The sequence below is a fragment of the Arachis ipaensis genome, chromosome B8 (genome assembly GCF_059453495.1).
Source record: "Arachis ipaensis isolate K30076 ecotype BB chromosome B8, ASM5945349v1, whole genome shotgun sequence".
NCBI lineage: Eukaryota > Viridiplantae > Streptophyta > Magnoliopsida > Fabales > Fabaceae > Arachis > Arachis ipaensis.
The window spans coordinates 16,930,352-16,950,826 of record NC_142443.1 but is presented as its reverse complement, the minus strand read 5'-3'; the positions used below and the strand labels follow the sequence as shown (position 1 = coordinate 16,950,826).

The 20,475-nt window shown below is 33.4% G+C and overlaps 2 protein-coding genes across 3 annotated transcripts; both read right to left on the bottom strand.

Annotated features, from left to right (window-relative positions):
* Positions 1-1,995: 1,995 nt before the first annotated feature.
* Positions 1,996-4,786, bottom strand: LOC107613636 (zinc finger protein-like protein). Its single transcript, XM_016315731.3, has 2 exons — positions 3,389-4,786; positions 1,996-2,905 (listed from the first exon to the last, which is right to left on the bottom strand). Exons 1-2 carry the CDS (start codon positions 4,086-4,088, stop codon positions 2,274-2,276), a joined length of 1,332 nt encoding a protein of 443 aa, XP_016171217.1. The 5' UTR covers positions 4,089-4,786; the 3' UTR covers positions 1,996-2,273.
* An 8,596-nt stretch (positions 4,787-13,382) lies between these two features.
* Positions 13,383-17,639, bottom strand: FH5 (formin homology5). Of its 2 annotated transcripts, XM_088497023.1 has the most exons (7): positions 16,783-17,639; positions 16,052-16,586; positions 15,416-15,964; positions 15,226-15,379; positions 14,940-15,139; positions 14,633-14,868; positions 13,383-14,552 (listed from the first exon to the last, which is right to left on the bottom strand). In XM_088497023.1, exons 1-7 carry the CDS (start codon positions 16,957-16,959, stop codon positions 13,602-13,604), a joined length of 2,802 nt encoding a protein of 933 aa, XP_088353149.1. In that variant the 5' UTR covers positions 16,960-17,639; the 3' UTR covers positions 13,383-13,601. The 2 variants fall into 2 exon arrangements, with proteins under 2 accessions (XP_088353149.1, XP_088353148.1); XM_088497022.1 differs by having other exon boundaries at positions 15,226-15,964.
* Positions 17,640-20,475: the final 2,836 nt, after the last annotated feature.

Sequence of the window (20,475 nt, the reverse complement as noted above, 5' to 3'; positions counted from 1 at the left end):
ATTTGAAATATCCAATGGAGATTCACTCATTGAATGATACCAGTTCCCAAACAAGGGAATGGTGCACACATTTATGAGGGTGCATGTGCCACATGTTAATAGTAATGAAATGTCATTACCATGTACCAAACCACACTAAACTTTCTTGCCATTAGGACTCTTAATACCACCTAAAGTGCCCCATAAACTTTGCAATATTCATATCCATACTTCTATAATGCATCTATCTCTAACCTTGGCCTTTGTTTAATTCAAACTTGTTTAAAAGTAAAACAAATACATAAACAAGTAAAAAATGGAACTTTTTTTCTTATATATATATATATATATATATATATATATATATTAAATTATAAGTGGTGAATTCTTTAAAAATGAGGTAAACTATGTGTTATATCTTATTGTGATTTTTTACAAAATGTTAGTAACAGTTTTGTCTCTTCACAATTAAAATAATATTTTTTATCTTTTATATAAATTTTCTCTCTCCTCTCTCTATATCTCTATCTTAAAAATTCACGGAATACAACTTTAGAAAATTAAACTCAGTATTCGTTTTATTTGATGCGTCTTCGAAAAGGTAAAGATTGTACTGCTCTATACAAATTAACTTACTATTAAAGATAAAAAATAAAATAGTCTAAATTCTAAATCTTAAAATCTAACTCTAATTCTTTAACTATTAATGTAAAATATAATAAATGGAAAATTAAAATTTGTTTAATTAAGAAAGAATACAACATTTTTAATTAGTAAAAAAACCTTAAAGATGAATCATCTAAAATAAACATAACATTTTTTCCCTTTGTTTTAATTTCTTTTTTTCCATAACATATGCAAGGAGATGAATCCTGGCCTTTTTTTTTCTCTTTTATGTGTAAAAGATTCAAATAGGTTCTACAGGGTCAAACTTATCAAAATTTATACATACTTTTAAGCTTAATAAACACTTACAAAAATATCTAGAGACAATTTTGTTGTTCTTCTTTGTTTCAAATTTTATCTTGTGTGTTAACCCTAGTTCATCTTAGATCTTATCTTAAGCCGTTGGTGATCTTATCACAGGATGATCCATAAGATCCAATGAGAAAGGAAGGCGGCCAATTAAATATTATCAAAGCATTGGCAGCACAGTGACAATAAGAGAAGAGACAAGGAATATATGCCTCAACTGTTAACATATACCTCTAACTCTCTTAGTATCCTTCCTTATGTTTGTCCTCATCTTTGGAATAACCTATGTTTGAACTTGATCCATACTTACTCAACTAGGACCACATCACATGCTTCTATTTATTACTTATTTGTTTCTTTTCTTCCTTATTCATCAAATAAAATAAAATGAATAATCAAAATTAGGTTGGTTGGTTAGTCGGCTCACTCTTCAATTTGAGTAAATGTTATTCCGTCTTGTACATGGAATAATTGATTGGCCAATAACAAATTCTTAAATAAAATTTATTAGATTTTCGGTGAATTAGTCTTTGTAATGTTAAGCTGAATAGTAGAAAAACAAAATAACAACAATAATAATAAATAATGGTGGGAATTATTTTTACAATATGTCTATTAATCTTAGGTCAAAGACATGGCCTGATTTCACATTATATGGTAGATATAGTGATTAAGATGTAACTAATTATAGTATTACCCACCGCTCATCATAAATGGAGGTCATTCAGTTGAAGTTATTAAATGGTCATTTAAAATGGAATCAAATAATGCATCTGCATTAAACTATACAAATAAGATAAATTTTCATACCTGGTCCTAGCCTCCTAACTTGTACTTGTATCATTTAATTTTATGCACACACAACTAAGATTCTTCTATCATCATGGTATTGGTAAAATTTAATCACACTAGTTGCTTCTTCATCTTACATGAGAGACCAATATCATATTTACTCTGTTTTAAAATAACTAATTATTTGAACAAAATAGTACATTGGAAAACTGAATATATCTTAACAAAATATCTAAATAAATAACTATATCCAAGCAATTGCAATGATCATTTAGTTTGACTTCATTACCAATTACAATATTTACCTCTTTGCACTTCATTGTGCAGAAGAAAATTTTCAGTGTTAGCTAAAAACTACAAATGTGTGGATAGAAAGTTCATACAATTAACAAAAAAAGAAAAAGCAAGTTGACTTGGAAGTGGATTCAAAAGATGAATAAAAGGACCCTCCATTCCATAGATCCACAAAATCACTCAACAATTTAATATTGCCATTCTTTTTTGCTAAGAACTTTGATTCTCTTGCTTCAGGGTTTGCAAATCACCACAAAGCAAGGAAGAAGAGCTCTAGGATTGAGCAAATAAAGCTCCTCAATATTTGAATAAAGACCAACTTTCCCAGCCAGAGAATCAAATCCTGTTTGGCCTGCAATCTCTTGAATGTTCTCTAGAGGCCTATGGACCCTACCAGCAATAACTCTACAGACTATCAACACTTTTCTCAGTGAAGGGTCTTGATCAATTACCTCAATGGATTCAAAGGCTCTTCCACTTGTTGAAGTGGTGAAAACACCAATTCCACCCTTGAGTTCCTTCTTGGCTGAAAAACCATTTCTTATGATCCTACAAACACAGCATCTCTCAGATAAACAAAGGCTTGAAGAGCCATTGAGGCCTAAGGAACATGCAACTGTGGTTCCATAGAACCTTAAGAGTTCATTCCCATCAGCAAGGCACCTTGGATGCTTCTTTTGGAGCTTGCTTGCTTTGATCTTCACCATCTCTCTGTATTCTTCAAACCTTGCCAATGTCTTCTGCATGTTGTGCACTTTCAACACTCTCTCAATTCTACCACATTGGTTCTCTGATTTCAACCAGCTTGTCCTGCATATTATCTCCACTATTTTTCTTGAAGAATCACCTTCCACAAGTTCAGTTACTGTCAAAATTAAACCATAAAATTTTGGTCACACAGATGAAACTTCAAAGGATGTTAAAGCAATGCAGAAGTAGCAACATACTTCAAGATACTAAGAACTCATTGAATTCTGTGATTACTTTCATGTCTAACAAATCAGGGAAATGGGGAAGTTGCAATAGAATTAAGTGGAGAATCCCGAGAGTTTTCAAACAAAAGTTACTCTCTCCATTTCCTATTCAAAATATCTGTCAATTTCATTAAAATGGTATATTGAAAAATAAATGTATCTGGACAAATCTGAAGTAGTTAAGCTACTTAAAACTGTTCCTCACTAGAGACATTAGGTTATTAGCATATCTTGTATTAATGTGGCCAAAACACCTAGTATGAGGCTATAATTTTGTGGACATTATCCATTTGAAGATTGAAACAATGAATACAGGATAAGATTGAAAATTTACAAAAGATATCTATCAAGGGAAAAAGAAATGGTTACCCTACCAGCATGCTTGGAGAGATGATGAGCTTCAGCAGCATCCCATTTGGTGAATTGCTCTCCACATTTGTGACAAGTAACAGTGCAAGCCCCATTGGAATCTGTCTCAAGAGACAATCTATTGCTTGAATGATGAAATCCAGCAGCAGCACCACCACCACCATGGAAGCCAGACCCTTCTTTATTACTATCTCCTAAAAGGAAAGGAGATTTCCTTGGTGGGGTGGTTGAAGGCCTAAAGGAAGGGTTAAAGTAGTGCATTGTAGGGTGCCCTCCAGGTCCAGGGGTACCAGGCCTTAAAGTTCCAACAAAGGTTGAATTTTCACTACCAAGAGCACCACCATTGTTGTTATTACCATTGTTACCAACAGTTCCAAGCCCTTCATGGAAGCCTCCACCATAGCCAGTGATTTTGAGTTCACACCTTGAATTGCTCAAGATGACTTCATGTGTTATGGGGTTGAGGAACTCACTGCTACCTATGGATCTTGGGCTGCAAGTTGGTGGCTTCTCAATGTGCCTCTTGCTTCCATGGATGACATCTTTGAGATTTGCAATGGACCTTGAGCATCCTGACCTACCTGATGCCCTCTTTGTGGTTAAGATTGTGCTCAATTGCTGCTTCCTTGATTTAGGATCATGAACTTCTGATGCATCTGATTTGCAGTGTAGTGACCTCTTCAGTGAGAACCACACTGTTGGCATTATTAAATCCCTATTTGCTATTTCTATTCTATGCTGCTGCTTCAAATCTTCTTCTACCTTTTAGAACTTGGAACCTTTGTTTTCTCACCCACAAGTTCAAAACTTTTTCTAAAGTCTTCAACTTTTTATTACCCTTTTGGAATGCTCATTCCCAAAGGCTCCACAAAGCACCTTTCTACACCCTTTTATCCTACTACAGAGAGAAAAGATTTCATTCCATCATTACATTAACACCACCTGTTACTTTTCTGCTTTAAGCTTTTTAGCAAGTAACAACCCTTTTCTTCATGTTCTGAGTGAGATCAAAGTGCTAATAAGAGGAAAAAGCAGTGTTATTTTCAGAAGAAAGAAGAAAAACTCAAAAAGGTGGTTGTGGCAATTCATCAAGTACAAAATGTGCATGATGAGATAGATGAGGTGTTTAATTTTCTCTTTCTCTATTGTGAAAGGCACTTTCCTGTGCCAGCTGCTGCATCAGCACACAGAAGAGGTTTTGGCAATTTGTATAGAGTGGTGTCAGAAGAGAGAGAGAGAGGTACTCAAATCCATAGAACATGGATGTGAGGAAATTTATTTAATAAAAGTATTGTGTTTGGAATCTTAGGGTTCTTAATTGCTAATGACTTGGAACAACATGACAACTAACTTGGACAAACCATGTTCAGTGGCGCCATTAAATACAACAACATTACAAACCTTATAATAATTAATAAGTATTCATTATTTTTTTTGGTGACTAATAAGTATTTATTATTTAAATCCTTTCATTCAAACTGTAAAATCTGCATATTTTTTAAGATTTCAAACTTTATATCATGTCATTAAAAGATACCAGGTCATAGGACCATTTTATGACACTTGATTTTCTCTATAAAAAAAAAAGTTTGGATTTGGCTAGCTTATTTGTAATTATACATTTTAAGAATATAATAATAAAAATTTTAAAATTTTTTTATGTATTTAATGTATTAAAATATATTTTTATTAATTTTTATAAAAAAATTTATAATATTTTTAATTGTATTCTTAGAATATAAGATACCAAAATCTTAAAATTTTAATAATTTTTATTATTGATTAAGTATTTTTTAAATTTCTATATTCAATTCTATCTCCTTAATCAATAGTTGTAGATAATTTTTTCCCTTTTTTATTTTTTAGTAAACAAAAATCAAATTCTATTATCTCTTTATTTGTGTTATAGCAAAAAAAAATCAAAATTTGTTATATATTCATAAAAATTCTAACATATTATCAAATTATTTATCTAAAAATTTAAATAAAAATTATATAAATATTTATATCTTTGTCAATACATATGAAAGTTATAACCATTGTAGTTTTTTGTTTGCTATAGGCATGAAGGTTGAATAATGGTTGATCATGTGATAAGCCTTTCACTTTCAATCTACATGTGTTGTGTCTATGAAACTAATTAAATTATATACACATTCATTAACCAATCATATCCTTATTGTCAAAGATACACATTTTCATGTTTTCATTGTTTAATAATATTTGTTACGGCCTTTTTTTTATATATATAAATATTCATATGTGGATTAAACTAACGCTTTCTTGCCAAGTTGGCCAAGGCATTTTGATTATCTCAAATAATATAGTAAATAATTAATTTATCTTGGTTTCATACTAATTTATGAGGCCCAAACCTCAAAAATCAAAATAACCAATCCCTCGTTAAAATTCATCAGCACTTAATTACGAAAAAAATAGAGGGAATTAATTTTTTATTAATTAATATTAGTCAATTTTAGTGTTTATTAAATTTATAATTTAAAATTTAAAGTTAAATGTTTATGATTTAGGATTTATTTAGAATTTAAAATAAGTAAAATATTTTTAAAAAAGATTAACTGATATCAATTAAAAAAGTTAATTACCTAATATTGTTTCTTAATTATTTTTCCTTTCATCGTGATTGTAGATACGGTAGATGATTATTAAGTGACACAATTTGATTATGCATGTTATTATGAGGTACAAGACATGATATGAATCTATCTCAAGGCTCAGAGTAAGGCCTATATATGCAATTATGTTTGGACATACCGACAAAGGTAGACAGAGTTTTTATTTTCTTTCTTGGAGAAACATAGGATGTTGGAGTTATTTTCATCATCATCTAATAAATAATTAAAGGTCATGTTAGGAATGAATAATATTATTGCAATCTTATCTATAATTTTAATATAAAGTATATTTACAACATTTTATTATATTAAAAATAGTATTATAAAAAATATATAGTAAGAATTAATTTAGATCGATCTAACAATTAGCTTATATAAAGCTTTAGATAGAAAATTAAATACAAATTGGTCAGCATCTTCCATTACTAAGCTGTGTTAGTAAAATAGAAACTTCTTTTACAAGAATCACAAAAGTCATGTTTGGTTTAGTTTTATTAAAGTTAAAACATGGATGTATAGATATTATTGTCTCGTATATAAGTCTTTTTACTTTTATATTTCTTTCTTTCTTTTTATCATATGGAAACTATGGTTTTAAAGTTTAAAAGCTATATGTATCCAATATTACGAAGAATCATTATCATTACATGAAAGCATAATTCATTTTTCTCCCCCTCTTGTCCTTTATTTCTTTATCACTATTAGCATGTGAACTTTGATAAATGATAAGAAGTAAAATCCTCTATTTATTAATTATTTATACCACAAAAAAAAGGGGGAGAAAACCCTCTGATCAATTTCCAAGCATGTGCCAATCATAGCCGAAGACAAATTATTGACTTGCACAACAAAAACCGGAGTTCCACTTATTTGTCTATCAGGATTATCGTCATTGTAATTTAGTATAATGAGTACGGTTAGGGATCAACAAATTTTTTATTTTTGGACTAGCAAATAATTAATATTAATACTTTTTTACATTAAAAAAATTTAAATACATATAGAGAATGTGAGTACACGTCTTTTATTATAGGTTTTTTTTCTTTCTCAAAATTTTACTCTCTTTACATTCTTGCAGCATATATTTTTTTTTGCTCTCAACTCTGAGCCTTTTTGAATTTGCTATCCATCGCCAATAGTGTCTTTAATAGCAGCAACTTATTCTTTGGGACAGCATCTCTCAACTCTTTGTATATTTCTCTTCTTTTTTATTGATGCGTCATGCTTCTTCAAAGTTAAAATTTGTATTACTGAAAAATTTTAATGTGAAAGTTAATTAATTTTAATTTTTGTCATTTATTGTTTTTCTGCAACTCTTTGCTTCTTGCTGTCCATCATTCTGCATCCATTCAAAATATGCAAGAAAAAACTCATAATGGTATCCAAAAATATGACTTAATATTTCTTGTCTGTTCATAAAAATCTTTAAGCACTCTATAATAAAAATATAAATCTATTATGTACATTAAATTTAAATTATATTATGAAAAACATAAACAGCATGCTTTGCGAGTTCAGAAATTCATAATCATAATCATCATTGTGTTCATTGATATAATATGAAAATCATTACAAAAATCATAAAATTAAAAGAGGGAGAAACTGCTTACTTCAATATTCTGTTCTTCTAACACTGATTCCACTATTGACATGGAGTAAGAGAATAAAATTCTGAATTGTTCTGCAGTTGAAAAGGAATGAGCAACAGAGAAGAAAATTTTTATGCAAGAGTAAGAAAATCAGCAATCGGTGAGAACGTTAACATCTTCTATTAATCAAGATCTTAATTTTTCTTTTAAAAAAGTGCAAAACACAGCACCTACGATTTAAAAAATCGGACAAGTCAAGTAAAGAAGCTGCAATTTTAAAGAGGTGAAATTTCATAACCTTTGTCAATGGAACTGTGAGTGCAGAACCATATTAACAATCATCGAAGAATCTAAAAATTCAAATATCTGCCTAGTTTGAGAGAAGCGTGAGAGCGATCCATTTATGTTAGTATATTGTATCTTTTCAAACGCGTAAGACTTTTCTTATTATAATGGTATAAAATATGGTGAATGCTATTCTACTCTTTTTAAAGTAACATGTAAGTTATTTTCTAATGTTACCTTCTACATTCTTTCGTCGTCGTCATTACGCCTCCTAAGCATCACCGTCTCGTTGGGTGTCTCATTTTTTCTTCCTAAATCATTCTTCCAGAAAAGGTATTCCAACTCTCTCTAATTACGTTTACTCCTTCCCATTGTACTCCTTCATTGTCGTCGTTACGCCTCCCAAGCATCACCGTCTCATTGAGTGTCTTGTTTTTTCTTCCCAAATCATTCTTCCAGAAAAGGTACTCCAACTCTCTCTAATTACGATTACTCCTCCTCACTCCTTTGTCGTTGTTGTGCCTCCTAAGTATCACAGTCTTATTGGATGTTCTATTTTTTTCTTCTATTAGGCCGTCACTATCTTCTAATATATTATTAACTCTCATGAGATTAAAGTAACTCAGGTTAAAATAAACCTCCAATAAATTTGTGGACCCAAGCAATTTCATCCTCGGCTAACAAGGATTGTGCTAGCTTAATTAAAATAAATTTGAGTTTAAATTTTTGACATTAAATTATGTTAAAATTAGATAAGAGGAAAAATTTGTCGCCTACTATGTGGCTCTCGAATAATAATTACTTTGAATAAAAAAAATAGTAATTTTGAAAATAAAATAACCATATGGACCCATAGTTCGACAAGCAGACACATGATTTATTTGATCCGTGACAATGTATGTACATATATACATGTCTCTGAGGGAACTCATTTAAATATTCTCCATAACCCTGGATTTTCCCCTCTTCCATGTCTGCAATTTCTACATCAAAATAAGGTGCTTTCAGATCTCAAAACACTTGAAGCACTTTCACGTATAAGAAGGAGTAATGTATGGAATTCCAAAAGCAGCTTTAAGTAAAGATTATATTAGTTTTAACAAAATTCTTTAATTTTTTAATTAATCAATTAGCTTGTTCTCAAACTGGCCCATCCCATCTCAAAGCATTAACAAAGGGTCTTATTTTTTTCATATATTATGTAAATTATTTTATTACTTTTGCTTAATGCAAATATATCGTGTGTCACGTTTTTAGGGAGCTCACATGATAGGAAAGTGCATAAATAAAAAATTATAGCTAAGCCTAAAAGTCGTCTTTAACTTTTTTTTTTTTGAAAAAAAAATTGTTTTAAATTTCTTTAACTTTAAAAAAAATCGCAATGTGATGGTACCTAATTGCTTCATGCACTATGTTGGGTGAGAAATTGACTAGACCTTAGTTTGTTGTTTCATCTAAAATTGGAAATTACAAACCGTATATATATATGTATCATAGTTTTAACCCCCACCATTTTTTGGTCTCGCATTGCATGTGCATATCAAGTTAACTTTATCTTCCACGCCCAAAATTTGGGGATTAAAGTTTTGGAATGACGGTAATTATGGACCTAGAATTCAACATGAACAAAGTAGTGTTGTCTAGGAAAAAGGAAATAATGAGAATTCATGATTGCATTACAATGATTATAGAGGAGTCTGTGACTAGAGGGTCCTATAAATTCATCACTTCATGCACTTCATCCCAAGAATCTAACTTTTATTAGGAGAGGCACTACCGCCGCTTAAAAAAAATTAAAATATTGATTAATTTTAAAAGATTTTTAATCAGTAATTAATTTAAATATATTGAAATTTTATTAGAGACAAATGTATACATTAGTCAATTTTATATTATTATTATTATTGGAGTATCTATGTTCTTCCAGCTTTTTCAACAACTTTAATGTTCATCAAATTACTCTATACTATATTAGTGTTGGTTAATGAATCATTAAGCATAAAATTTAATACAACAATAAGTTTTAGGGTGCATTTCGATTGTCTTTTAATGAAGGTTTCTTTTACTTAAAAAAATATATTTAACATTTAGATAGATAATTATCTAAGAAATAATATTTTTAATTATTAAAAAATATTTTATGTTTCTTTAAGCTCTTTATCATTAGCTTAAAAAAATGAGAGCTAAATCTATTATTTTAATGTAAATGTCCTTTTTAATAAAATCCAATTCAAACACTTTAAAATTATTAAAGAAGTGTTTTTTTGAGGGGGAAAAAAGATCTTTTTGCTCTAGAAACCAATCATTCATTGTATGTACTTTTCTTTTCTTTTATATCTTTACTATTATGTATATAATTTGCAAATTTTATTTTTCACTTTTGTATCCTAAAAGAATGTCTTTAGCTTTCTATTTATCAAAAGTATCACTAATAGCATCAAGTTGCAACTCCCAAAGAAAAAACAGAGAGGGAGAGAAGAATTATACAGTATGTAACTAATAAAATGACTACTAATATTCAATCAAATAATAAAATAACCAAAATCACAAAAGTGTATTGACTTTGGTGTATGTGTAATGTGACTATGTCTATGTGAGTCATTGCTTGAGGGAGGGGTAATTAGTGGTGGGGTTGATCACTTTTTCTCTTTGTCCTTGTGCTGCCCTGTGTATTGCATTGGAGACAAAACATGTCAAAGGGACTACTATTTAGCAAGAAAGAAAGAAAATCTATGAGAGAGTGCAAATAAAAGAAGACAAAGATTTCAGTTTAGATTTTTAGGCCATGATTAAACAAGTGGAAAGATATGAATTCAATTCGATATCTATGCAACTCTTACAATGTGTCAGCTTGTGATTTTGACGGGTGTTACCTGCCACTGCCATACCTTTATTCAATTCAATTCATTTCATTGAATTAATGCAATCAAATTCAATCCTCTTGTTTACAAATTCCAATAGGATTATACCAGAATTTTATTTTTGGGTGTTATATCTACTTTGCTAATAAATATATTTTACCGTGTAAAAACAAGCATTCATAGTTTATTATAAATGGAAATAAACATATATACATAATTTACAAGCAGAGTGGCACACCATTATTATTATTATTATTATTATTATTATTATTATTACAGAGTGTATATATATAATGAAGGCTATGTTTGAAAAAAAAAATTGTGTATCAGATTTCTCTCAATTTTATATAAAAATAAAATAAAATAAAATAAACAAAAACTTACTTTTGTATTTTTTTAAATTTAGATCTTTTAAATTTTAAATTTTTACTTTAGAGAGTAAAATATTATCTCTCATCCTTAAATAATTTTTTTCTCATATTTTTTTTGTTCCATTTATAAAATAAACGATAAAAAATCACATTTTATTTTTTAAAATAAAATTCAAAATTTAAAAAATCCAAATACATTTTTTTTGCCCCCACTTTTGCATGACTCGGAAATTTAATATCCCTTATGATTTTGGGCCAGTTTTATTAAAATTCGAACCCAAATTGCAAAGTGTGGATGTTTGGTCAGCAATGCTTAATGCTTTTGAAGTTCCATGAACAAAAAACAAAACCTATAGCTTGGGAAGTTATGGTCCAAAGCCGAAAATTGCTTTTACAGTTTTGCTTAATAGTACTAATAAAATATAAGAAATAAGAAATCAATCAAATGATAGTCAACAAATATGGTATGGTGCATGAAGAATAATGATATAAGAATTGTAGAAACGAAGTGAAACTAACTTGGGTTGCTAATGCTGATTCAGCAGGATTGTTGTTATTTTGAAGCTCATCCAACAAAACCAACGTCTGGTGCCTGATGAAATTCAGCTGAGCCAAGTAGTTCTGCATCTCCTGAATCTGCAGATTCTTCCACTTATCATCCCACCTCTTCACCGCACTCTCCCCAAGGCACCCCACCGCACTCTGCACCGCACTCTCCGACACCACCGGTATCCTCCCTACTCCACTCCCGAACCTGAACGTCCCTATCAAGAACGGACACCTACATACGCTCCCACAAATACGTATTATTATACGGAACCAAAATAATCAAATTCCCAAATTAAAAGGCTTATTACATGTACCTATTCAAAAGATCATCCTCCTCTTGATGTTTATCTTTTTCTTTTTCTTTGACTTGTTCTTCTTCAGTCGGAAACATGGCTTCATCTTGATCTTGATTACTTTCATTATCACTGATATCGTTAAAATCATCGTCTACTGATTCTTCTGGTTCTTCGACTTCGAAGCCCATCTCGAAGCTTCTGGTACCCCAAATCCTGTTGCCGAGATCGAAGGCATCTTGATCATGAGGCTGATCCAAGACCTGAAGCTTCCTGCAAAGCTTGATGACTCTCTTCATATACTTGTTTTGGTACTTGTCATGATGAGCGTTGAACTCGTCCACAGTCATGGTTTTCATAAATTTGATGCAGAAATCAACTTTGTTGGACAGTGTGGTGTAAGGATAGACCTTGTTTGTGTAGAAGAACTCCAGCATGGAACGCAAGAAGAAAATCTCTCTTTGATTTTCATCTCCATTATTGTTTTCTTTTTCTTCTTCTTCTTCTTCTTCGTCTATGGTTGAGGAAGCAGAGTTTCCGAAGAGTTTTAGTTCATGGCTTAGGGTTTCTGCTGCTTTTGAGAAACGTTCGTAGAGTGGATACAGAAATGGTTTTGATTGGTTCATGGCGCCGTCGGTGATTGACATGATTGTGAAGAGAAGAAAGAGGAGAAAATGTGAATGAAGAACAGAACGGGTTCTTGAAGATGCAGTTACAAGCTTCTAACAACAAAGCTTTTTTGTTTCTGTTTTATAAATGAAAAATGAGGGTATTCTTGTCATTTTCCGAGTCTCATAACTGATTAACTGATCACTTTACAACGGAACGTAACTAACAAGTTTCGCGCCATTTTTTCTTTTTTTAAAAAAATACTTTAATAAGGAATTCAAAATAATATATTGCTTGTTTTGGATAAAAAATAAACAAAATAAGTCCAAAAGCGGAAAAAAAAGTGATGGATAAATAACATACTATATTACTTGTTTTTAAGAAAATGAAAATCGAATAAATGGCCTCAACTAAAACAAAATTCAAAAATCTATCATTTAATTAATGGCTAAAATGTTAGTTTTAATTCTAACCAATGTTAACTCATTTTTAATATCTTAAATTATCTTTCATCATATATAATCTATCTATAACAAATATATACAATTTGTTATTTATGTGACTCGAAACTAAAATTTTTTAATGTCAAATAATATCGTCTCTTTATATTTACTTAGAAATTGCAGATTCGAATCTTAATTTTATCTTTTATTAAAAAAGTGTCAACAAATAGGATTCTTTGTGGTCCTCAAATAAGTAGGTTTCCATGCCTTAATACATGGATCAAAGCGGACAGATATATATATATTCTCATCAGTCATCACACTAATAAAAGGCATCAAATTTGCGGTAGCCCCAATTGAACAATGCTATCTTGCCTCTTTCATGAAAAAAATTATATTAGGCAGAATAAAGAACCCGGGGAAAAAAATATACAATTATACAAACAACAAAGACCCTACATCACTACTAATTAAATGAGACGTGGCTTTTTTCTTTGGTTAACTATGAACTAAATCCCAATAGGGTCAACAAAGGATGATATAGCTAAAACAAAAAATACCACTTTTGTATTCAACTTGAATCTATGGGCTGTCATCGTCCGAACTAAAGTCACCCGTCCTTTCTGCAACTACCGGAAGTCGGTTGCGAAAAATAGGAGGAGGCGGAGGAGCAGCGCGTGTCTCTGATGAAGTTTTCGAACTACCACTCTCCTGTTTTTCATTATTATTATTTGATGCCGGTGCCGCCGGTGGTGCTGCCTGTGCTTGTGCTTGTGCTTGTGATTGTGCTTGTGCCTGAGCCGGTGCGGCTGCTGCCGGTGGTGGTTTCTTTGGTATAGTCTTTATTTCTTTGCAAACCTTATCCAACATTAGCAAGAAATCACGCACTATCGGAAACAACCTCAAGCCTTCATCCTTGCCAGAATTGCCATGAAAGTAGTCACCTGTGCTCTTTATCAATGCCATGATCTTCTTCTCTTCACGGAGCAAGTTGGCGACGCCCTCTTCCGCACTCTCGACGAAGCTCTTGGTGACTTCGTAGTAGCCCTGGTCATCCTCCAGGGTCTTAAGTTCCGTGTTTACAAATTCTCTGGCCTTTATAAGACCGTGGCCGAGTCTGGCCGTTGTAGATATCAAACCGTCCACATCCAGAGCCGCTGCTTTCTTGACATTCTCAAGCTCACTACTCAGACGGGACACCACGTTAAGACCGAGGTCCCGGTACTGGTCTTCGTTCTCTAAGTTGACATCTTCTAGAAGGTCGTCGGTTTTTATGCTCGAAAAGCTTAGGCTCTCTTTTGACATTCTCATTGCTCTTATGCCCTCTGTTCTAATTATTTCTTGCACCACGAAGTGAAGAAGCGTGGTTTTCCCGTCTACACCTTTCACATCAGACAGCTTCAGCAGCGTGTCAAGTTTGAATGCTTGCGCGCCGCCTCGGAATGTTCCATCGTTCATCCTGTTTCCTGTTTTCAACACCGCTTCTAGAAGCTTCAGGAATAGCCTGCTGCTTTTTAGTTCATTACATGCAACCTAGTGTGGTATCATATCATTATTATAAATATCAAATATTGTAATTGATATTTTTTAAATATAAAAATAATATATATTACCTCCAAAACTCCAAAAGAATCTCTAGTAGTAATGAGTTCATCAGAGAGAGTGCACATGTAATGTAGTGTTTCGATTCGTTTGAAGGCAAATGGAATGTCGACAATGGCTTTCAAGAATCGGTCAGCGGGTCCAAGCATGTGTAGGTCCCCTGTGAAGAGTCTGAGCTTTAGTTCTTCCTCTTGACTTGGGGCCATCTTCAACAAAGTGTTTAGGAATTCTGGGGGTATTTCATTTCCTATCACCAACACAAATTTATAAGAATTCATGCAAGTAAAATATATAATTGAATGAGGAAGAAAAAACCACCTTCAAGGAGTGCATCACGAACTTCTTCTAGTGTTACATTCAATGCTTTCAACAGAATTGACAAATTCTGTGCTTTCTTTGGTTCAATGATCTGAATATATTGAGGAGTTTGTTCACGAGATTCTTTCTTCATTCCGGGTTTAGATTTTTCTTGAGCAGCATTATATCCAAAAAGCGACTCCATCATTTCTTCATTGAACCTGTTAAGAACATACCATTCAACTCAACTCAAATGTAGTCGCAACAAGAAAGCAGGAAGCAAAACTAAAAGAAACTCGAAACTTACTGGAAGGATCCTGCTTTGAGCTGATTCCAAACCATAGCCTGATCTGAGTTTGCTTGAACCTTATCCCAGAAGAAAGGCTTAAGTTTTGGCTTGGGAACACCTCCAGGACCTTCGGGTCCTCGTCCTGGAGGCCTAGCCTTCCCACCAATCGCACCTTTTAGAGGAGGTGGTCCAGGAGGTCGTGGACCACCTCCTCCCTTAAGTGCTGGTGGTGGAGGAGGGCCTGGGCCTGGGCCTTTCACACCTGGTGGAGGGGGAGGTGGAGGGCCTTTTCCATCTGGTGGTGGAGGAGGCGGAGGCCCACCACCTCTAATCGGTGGCGGTGCAGGAGGTGGTGGAGCATTACTCGGCTTTGGCGGTGGAGGAGGAGGAGGAGCATCAGCAGCAGGAGGAGGCGGAAGAGGAGGATTATTTTCATCAGCGGAAGGAGGAGGAATTGGTGGGTCGGAGGGAGGATTTGGCCTTCCAGGAGGAGGTTTCAAAGGTAACGGTGGTCCAACCCTGCCGGGAGGAGGTTTCAAGTCCATTGATGGTCTTGCCGAAGCGGCAACAGAAGCATCAGCTCCTCCTAATCCTACCGAACTTATTTCATACGGTCCTGCTAATCGCATTGAATATATTTCATGCGCTAAGTTTTTATTTTTATTGTCATCGAATAAAATTTTACTTGACATAAGAGTCTCAATGCTGTCTTCTTTTTTCATTGACTCCTGCGGAGGATTTCTACTGTTAAAGGACCCTGCATTAGAGAGAGAGAGAGATTAGAAAATTCTATTATATTTAAAATATATTTTTATAAATATGATAAATTTGAAGAAGTAGATACCATTGGAGTAGTCAGTCCTACACAAGCTGAGAAGAGGTTTCTCATCAGTTTGATCAACATTTGCTCTGCTACATCTACAACAAAATATGAAAACAAATGCTGCAATTCCAAATGATGACACTGCAGTTATACCTACGATAACAAACACATTTTGTTCGCTTCCACTCTCTTTTGGAGCAGTGTTTTCCGTTTTAGTTTTAGTTTGCACCGATTCATCTCCAACATCTTCTGCTCTTGACACATCTTGGAGCAAAACATGACCCAAGTTTCTTCTGGAAGAGAGTAATCTCACATAACTTGCATGCAAACTGTTCTTTGAGACATGGATGAGGGGATTGTGTCTTCTCAAGCAATCAAGGAAACCTTCCCTCAATTGGGGTTGGCAATTGTTAATCACATTTTCAATGTTTCTTTGAGCTATTATTCCTCTTTCTAAACTAATTTCATTCGTGTTACTTGGTGATTGTATGGGGCATGAATCAAGATCTTCAATTTTAATCAAATCCTCCCAGCAAGTAGTCCATAATAACTCTGCCTGCATTCATGAACACTATAACCAGTTTTAGAGCCCATCTAATTGTTAAGAAGAAAACAAGCAATAATTATTAATAAGTATACTCTTTTTTAATTTATTTCTGATGTTCTTGTATTATGCTAATTTTTTTAGAGGTTAAAATATTGAATGGACTTGAAGCTAAGGAAAATGAAATAATTAGTGAAGTGAGTCTCACCGTATCTTTATCAAAAATTTCAGATTTAGGATCAAATAGTTGGATAAGGAGTTCTTCTTGTGCTTCTTGCTTCCTCTTTTCTTCAAGACTAATAATTGCTCCCACAAGATAAAGAACCAAAACAATGCAAAAGCTAGCCTTTATGACACCCATATAATAATATTGTTGGATTTTCATTCCAACCTGTGCTTGTTATGCTTCTTAATTATCTCATCAAACCCTAAAACATGCACAACAAGCACATACTTCTACATTGCCTTCATCAAAATCCCAAATGACAAAAACATGGTTCCATTTTTCACCATCCATAGCCAAACCCAATTCTTCTATTCCTTTGCATAACCCCAAATTTCACAATATAACCTCCAATGATGTAGCTTGAAATAATCAGAATTTTGGGATAAAATATGGCTGAATTTGATGAACCGGAAAAGTAAAATACAAAAACAAAAAAGCCCCTTACTATTGAATTTAATGAAATTCAATAATTTAAAAATTAAAATGGAAAACCCACCAGAAATCAATTACAGATAGCTTCAAATGCATCTAAAATCTTCCGGGAACCAAAGATTCAATAAGGGTCTTCTATATATTTAGCATGTGACAAAGATCCAAGGAAATCACCTAAAAAACCACGTGATTTTGGATCAATGCAAACATTGCCTAATGTTCTTGAACGTTGTTGATGATCAAGCAATCTTGGACATGCATCCAAAGAAACAATAATAATGATATTTTTGTTGAGTGTAATATTAACAAAGTTGATGATGATGATGGGAAATTTCTTGGCGCCAGAACCTTTATGCGCAAAGGGCCATCGTCCCATCAATGATTCTGGATTAGGAGTTAGGACATTGGCGCCTACGTTTGGAACACTGATTTTCTCTTTAAGGTTGTTTTTCTCTCTCCTCTTTTTGTATTCTACTTTTCTTTCTTTTTTTATTTTTATTTTCTTTTTCTCTTGCTCTTTTTCCATTATTCTTTCTGGGATTTTTTTTCCCGTTTAAATTTACATCTTTCTAATTTTGTGGAGCATACATGAATCTTTATGAGCCATGTCATTGTATAAAATCAGAGATTCGCTGTTATTTTTTCTTTTCAGCAGACATATAATAATAATAATAATAATAATAATAATAATAATAATAATAATAATAATAATAAGTGTCATAAACACACTTATTAATAAAATAATAAAAATTTCATATTTATATATTTAATGCAATAAATGTTCATAATTTTTTATAGTGTTCTTAAGAAGAGTTATTATGGAATTGTGAGTAAGATCCTAATCTATATTATAATGGGAATAATATAAAAAGAATTGGTACACAATTTTCTTTTATAAAATACTTTCTTCATAAAGAATTCATAAAAAAAGTTTTTTTTTTCTGTACTATTTTCAAGACTTAAACTCTATACTTCTCAGTTAAATTATAAATAACTTTTCATATTAATTAATTTTACTTTTATTACTTTTATACAAATTTAATAAATAAAATTAAATTAATAAATAAATTAGTGTTTATAATAATAATAATAATAATAATAATAATAATAATAATAATAATAATAATAATTGGTACGTAACGTATACCTCAACCAACGAACGCATATTTCGGCACAAAATCAAATAATAACAACTCACACAATCTGGACGAGCTATGCAAAACTCGGAACCTCAACTGACAAAGCTAACGTTATCAATAAGGATAACATTGGCAAAAGCGGAGAATCCCTAAACAAGCTCCAACCAAACAATTCAAAACGCCTATATAAATATACAAACAACATCGGAGCAAGACAGGTCACAGAACTCACTCTAATTTATTTTTCACATTTCCTCATAACTCATATTCTTATTTGAGCGTCGGAGTGCTTTTTGCAGGTGCTCCCGCCATGGTGTTCCAGTAGTTCAGCCGACGTATAACTCTTCCGCCCAAACTCGGTCAACAGCAGAAGAAGTCACCAGACCTCGGCTACATACGCACGGAACATTTGGCACTCACTGTGGGGCCCTGAATTATTTAACCCCACTATCTTTTCCACCTAGCACTTTGTTTCTTTTGCAGGATCTTCGACTTTCCAGCATGGCCGATAACGGAGTTCATCAGCCTACTCAAACCGAGCTTCTAGCCCAGATTGCCGAACTCCAGGCAGAAGTTCGAAGGATAGCCGAGTTGTCCACCTATAATAATGCTGGGAAGAACGAGGAAGGAAACTCTAAAAGCTCGACCCTAGGCAACACAAATCCTCTAAACATCTCCCCACCAAAGGAGAAGCTGACGTTAGACAATCCTTTCTCTGAAGAGATTACCAATTTTTAAATGCCGAAGAACTTTGTGCTGCCCACCTCCCTGGAGCCATATAAGGGGATTGGTGACCCCCGGACTCATAAAAAAATTCCAGTCCATGATGTTTTTTAACGGCGCTAATAATGAGCCTATACTTTGCCGAGCTTTTCCTACTTATTTTGATGGTGCTGCTTTACTCTGGTTCTCTAAATTGTCTGCAGGTACAATCTCTTCTTTTGAAGAACTGACGAGGTCTTTTATCGACTATTTCGGCGCGTCGAGGATATACGTGCACGAATTAGACTACCTCGGCACAATCAAACAAGGACAACATGAAAGTTTAAAGGACTACATGACTCGATTTGCCAAGGCCACCATGGAGATTCTGGACTTAGACCCCGCACTCCACTTACATGCACTAAAAACCGGCCTCCGACCCGGCAAATTCTGAGAAACTATCGCAATAACCAAACCAAAGTCACTGGAGGAGTTCCGAGAAAGGGCCGCAGGCCAGATGGAGATTGAAGAACTTCGTGAAGCCCAAAAGGCGGACAAGCAACCAACCAGAAGAGAGGAAGAGAAGACCTTCAGATCGACAAGCAATAAAGAACAGACAAGCTCACACCAAAGTTCGGTACCTACACCAGATTCAACACTAAAAGGGAGAACATAATCAAGGAGATCCTCAACACCAAAATAGTGAAACCTCCTGCTCGGGCAGGAAGCTATTAAGACCAGCGATTCGTAGACAGGAGCAAATACTGTGCTTTCCACCAGAAGTATGGGCACACAACGGATGAATGCGTAATAGCCAAAGACTTACTAGAAAGATTAGATCGGCAAGGACTCCTGGACAAGTACGTCGAGGGGCAAAAAAGCAGAGAAGCCAAAAAAGAACAAGACAAACGATCAACAGAAAAAGACAAAGAAAAATAGACAACCCCAAACCCGCCAAGAGGAATCATAAACTACATATCGGGAGGATACGCAGGAGGAGGTGAAACAAACTCAGCCTGAAAACGAAGTTACTGAGCAATGCTAGCAATCGAAGGTACAACACCTACAACAAAACAAGACACAGCAGAGCCAGAGATAACCTTCAATCAATCCGACCTAGCTTCAACAGGCCCAAACCTCGACGACCCAATAGTACTCTCCATCCAAACAGGAGAATTATTGGTAAGAAAGGTCCTTTTGGACCCAAGTAGTAGTGCTGATGTATTATTCTATTCAACTTTTCTAAAAATGCAACTATCTGAAAAAGCCATGCAACCCTCATCAGGAGAACTGGTTGGGTTCTCTGGAGAAAGGGTTCCGATAAAAGGACACATATGGCTAAAAACAACAATGGGCAACACCCCCATTATCAAAAACTATTGATGTCCAGTACCTCATAGTC

Coding starts and splice junctions, on each gene's coding strand:
- LOC107613636 (XM_016315731.3), bottom strand. CDS start 4,088: ATGCCAACAGTGTGGTTCTCACTGAAGAGGTCACTACACTGCAAATCA. Junction 2,906..3,388: donor TCATCTCTCCAAGCATGCTG/GTAGGGTAACCA, acceptor TAATTTTGACAG/TAACTGAACTTGTGGAAGGT.
- FH5 (XM_088497022.1), bottom strand. CDS start 16,959: ATGAAAATCCAACAATATTATTATATGGGTGTCATAAAGGCTAGCTTT. Junction 14,869..14,939: donor TCGTGATGCACTCCTTGAAG/GTGGTTTTTTCT, acceptor TGTTGGTGATAG/GAAATGAAATACCCCCAGAA. Junction 14,553..14,632: donor ATTCTTTTGGAGTTTTGGAG/GTAATATATATT, acceptor ATACCACACTAG/GTTGCATGTAATGAACTAAA.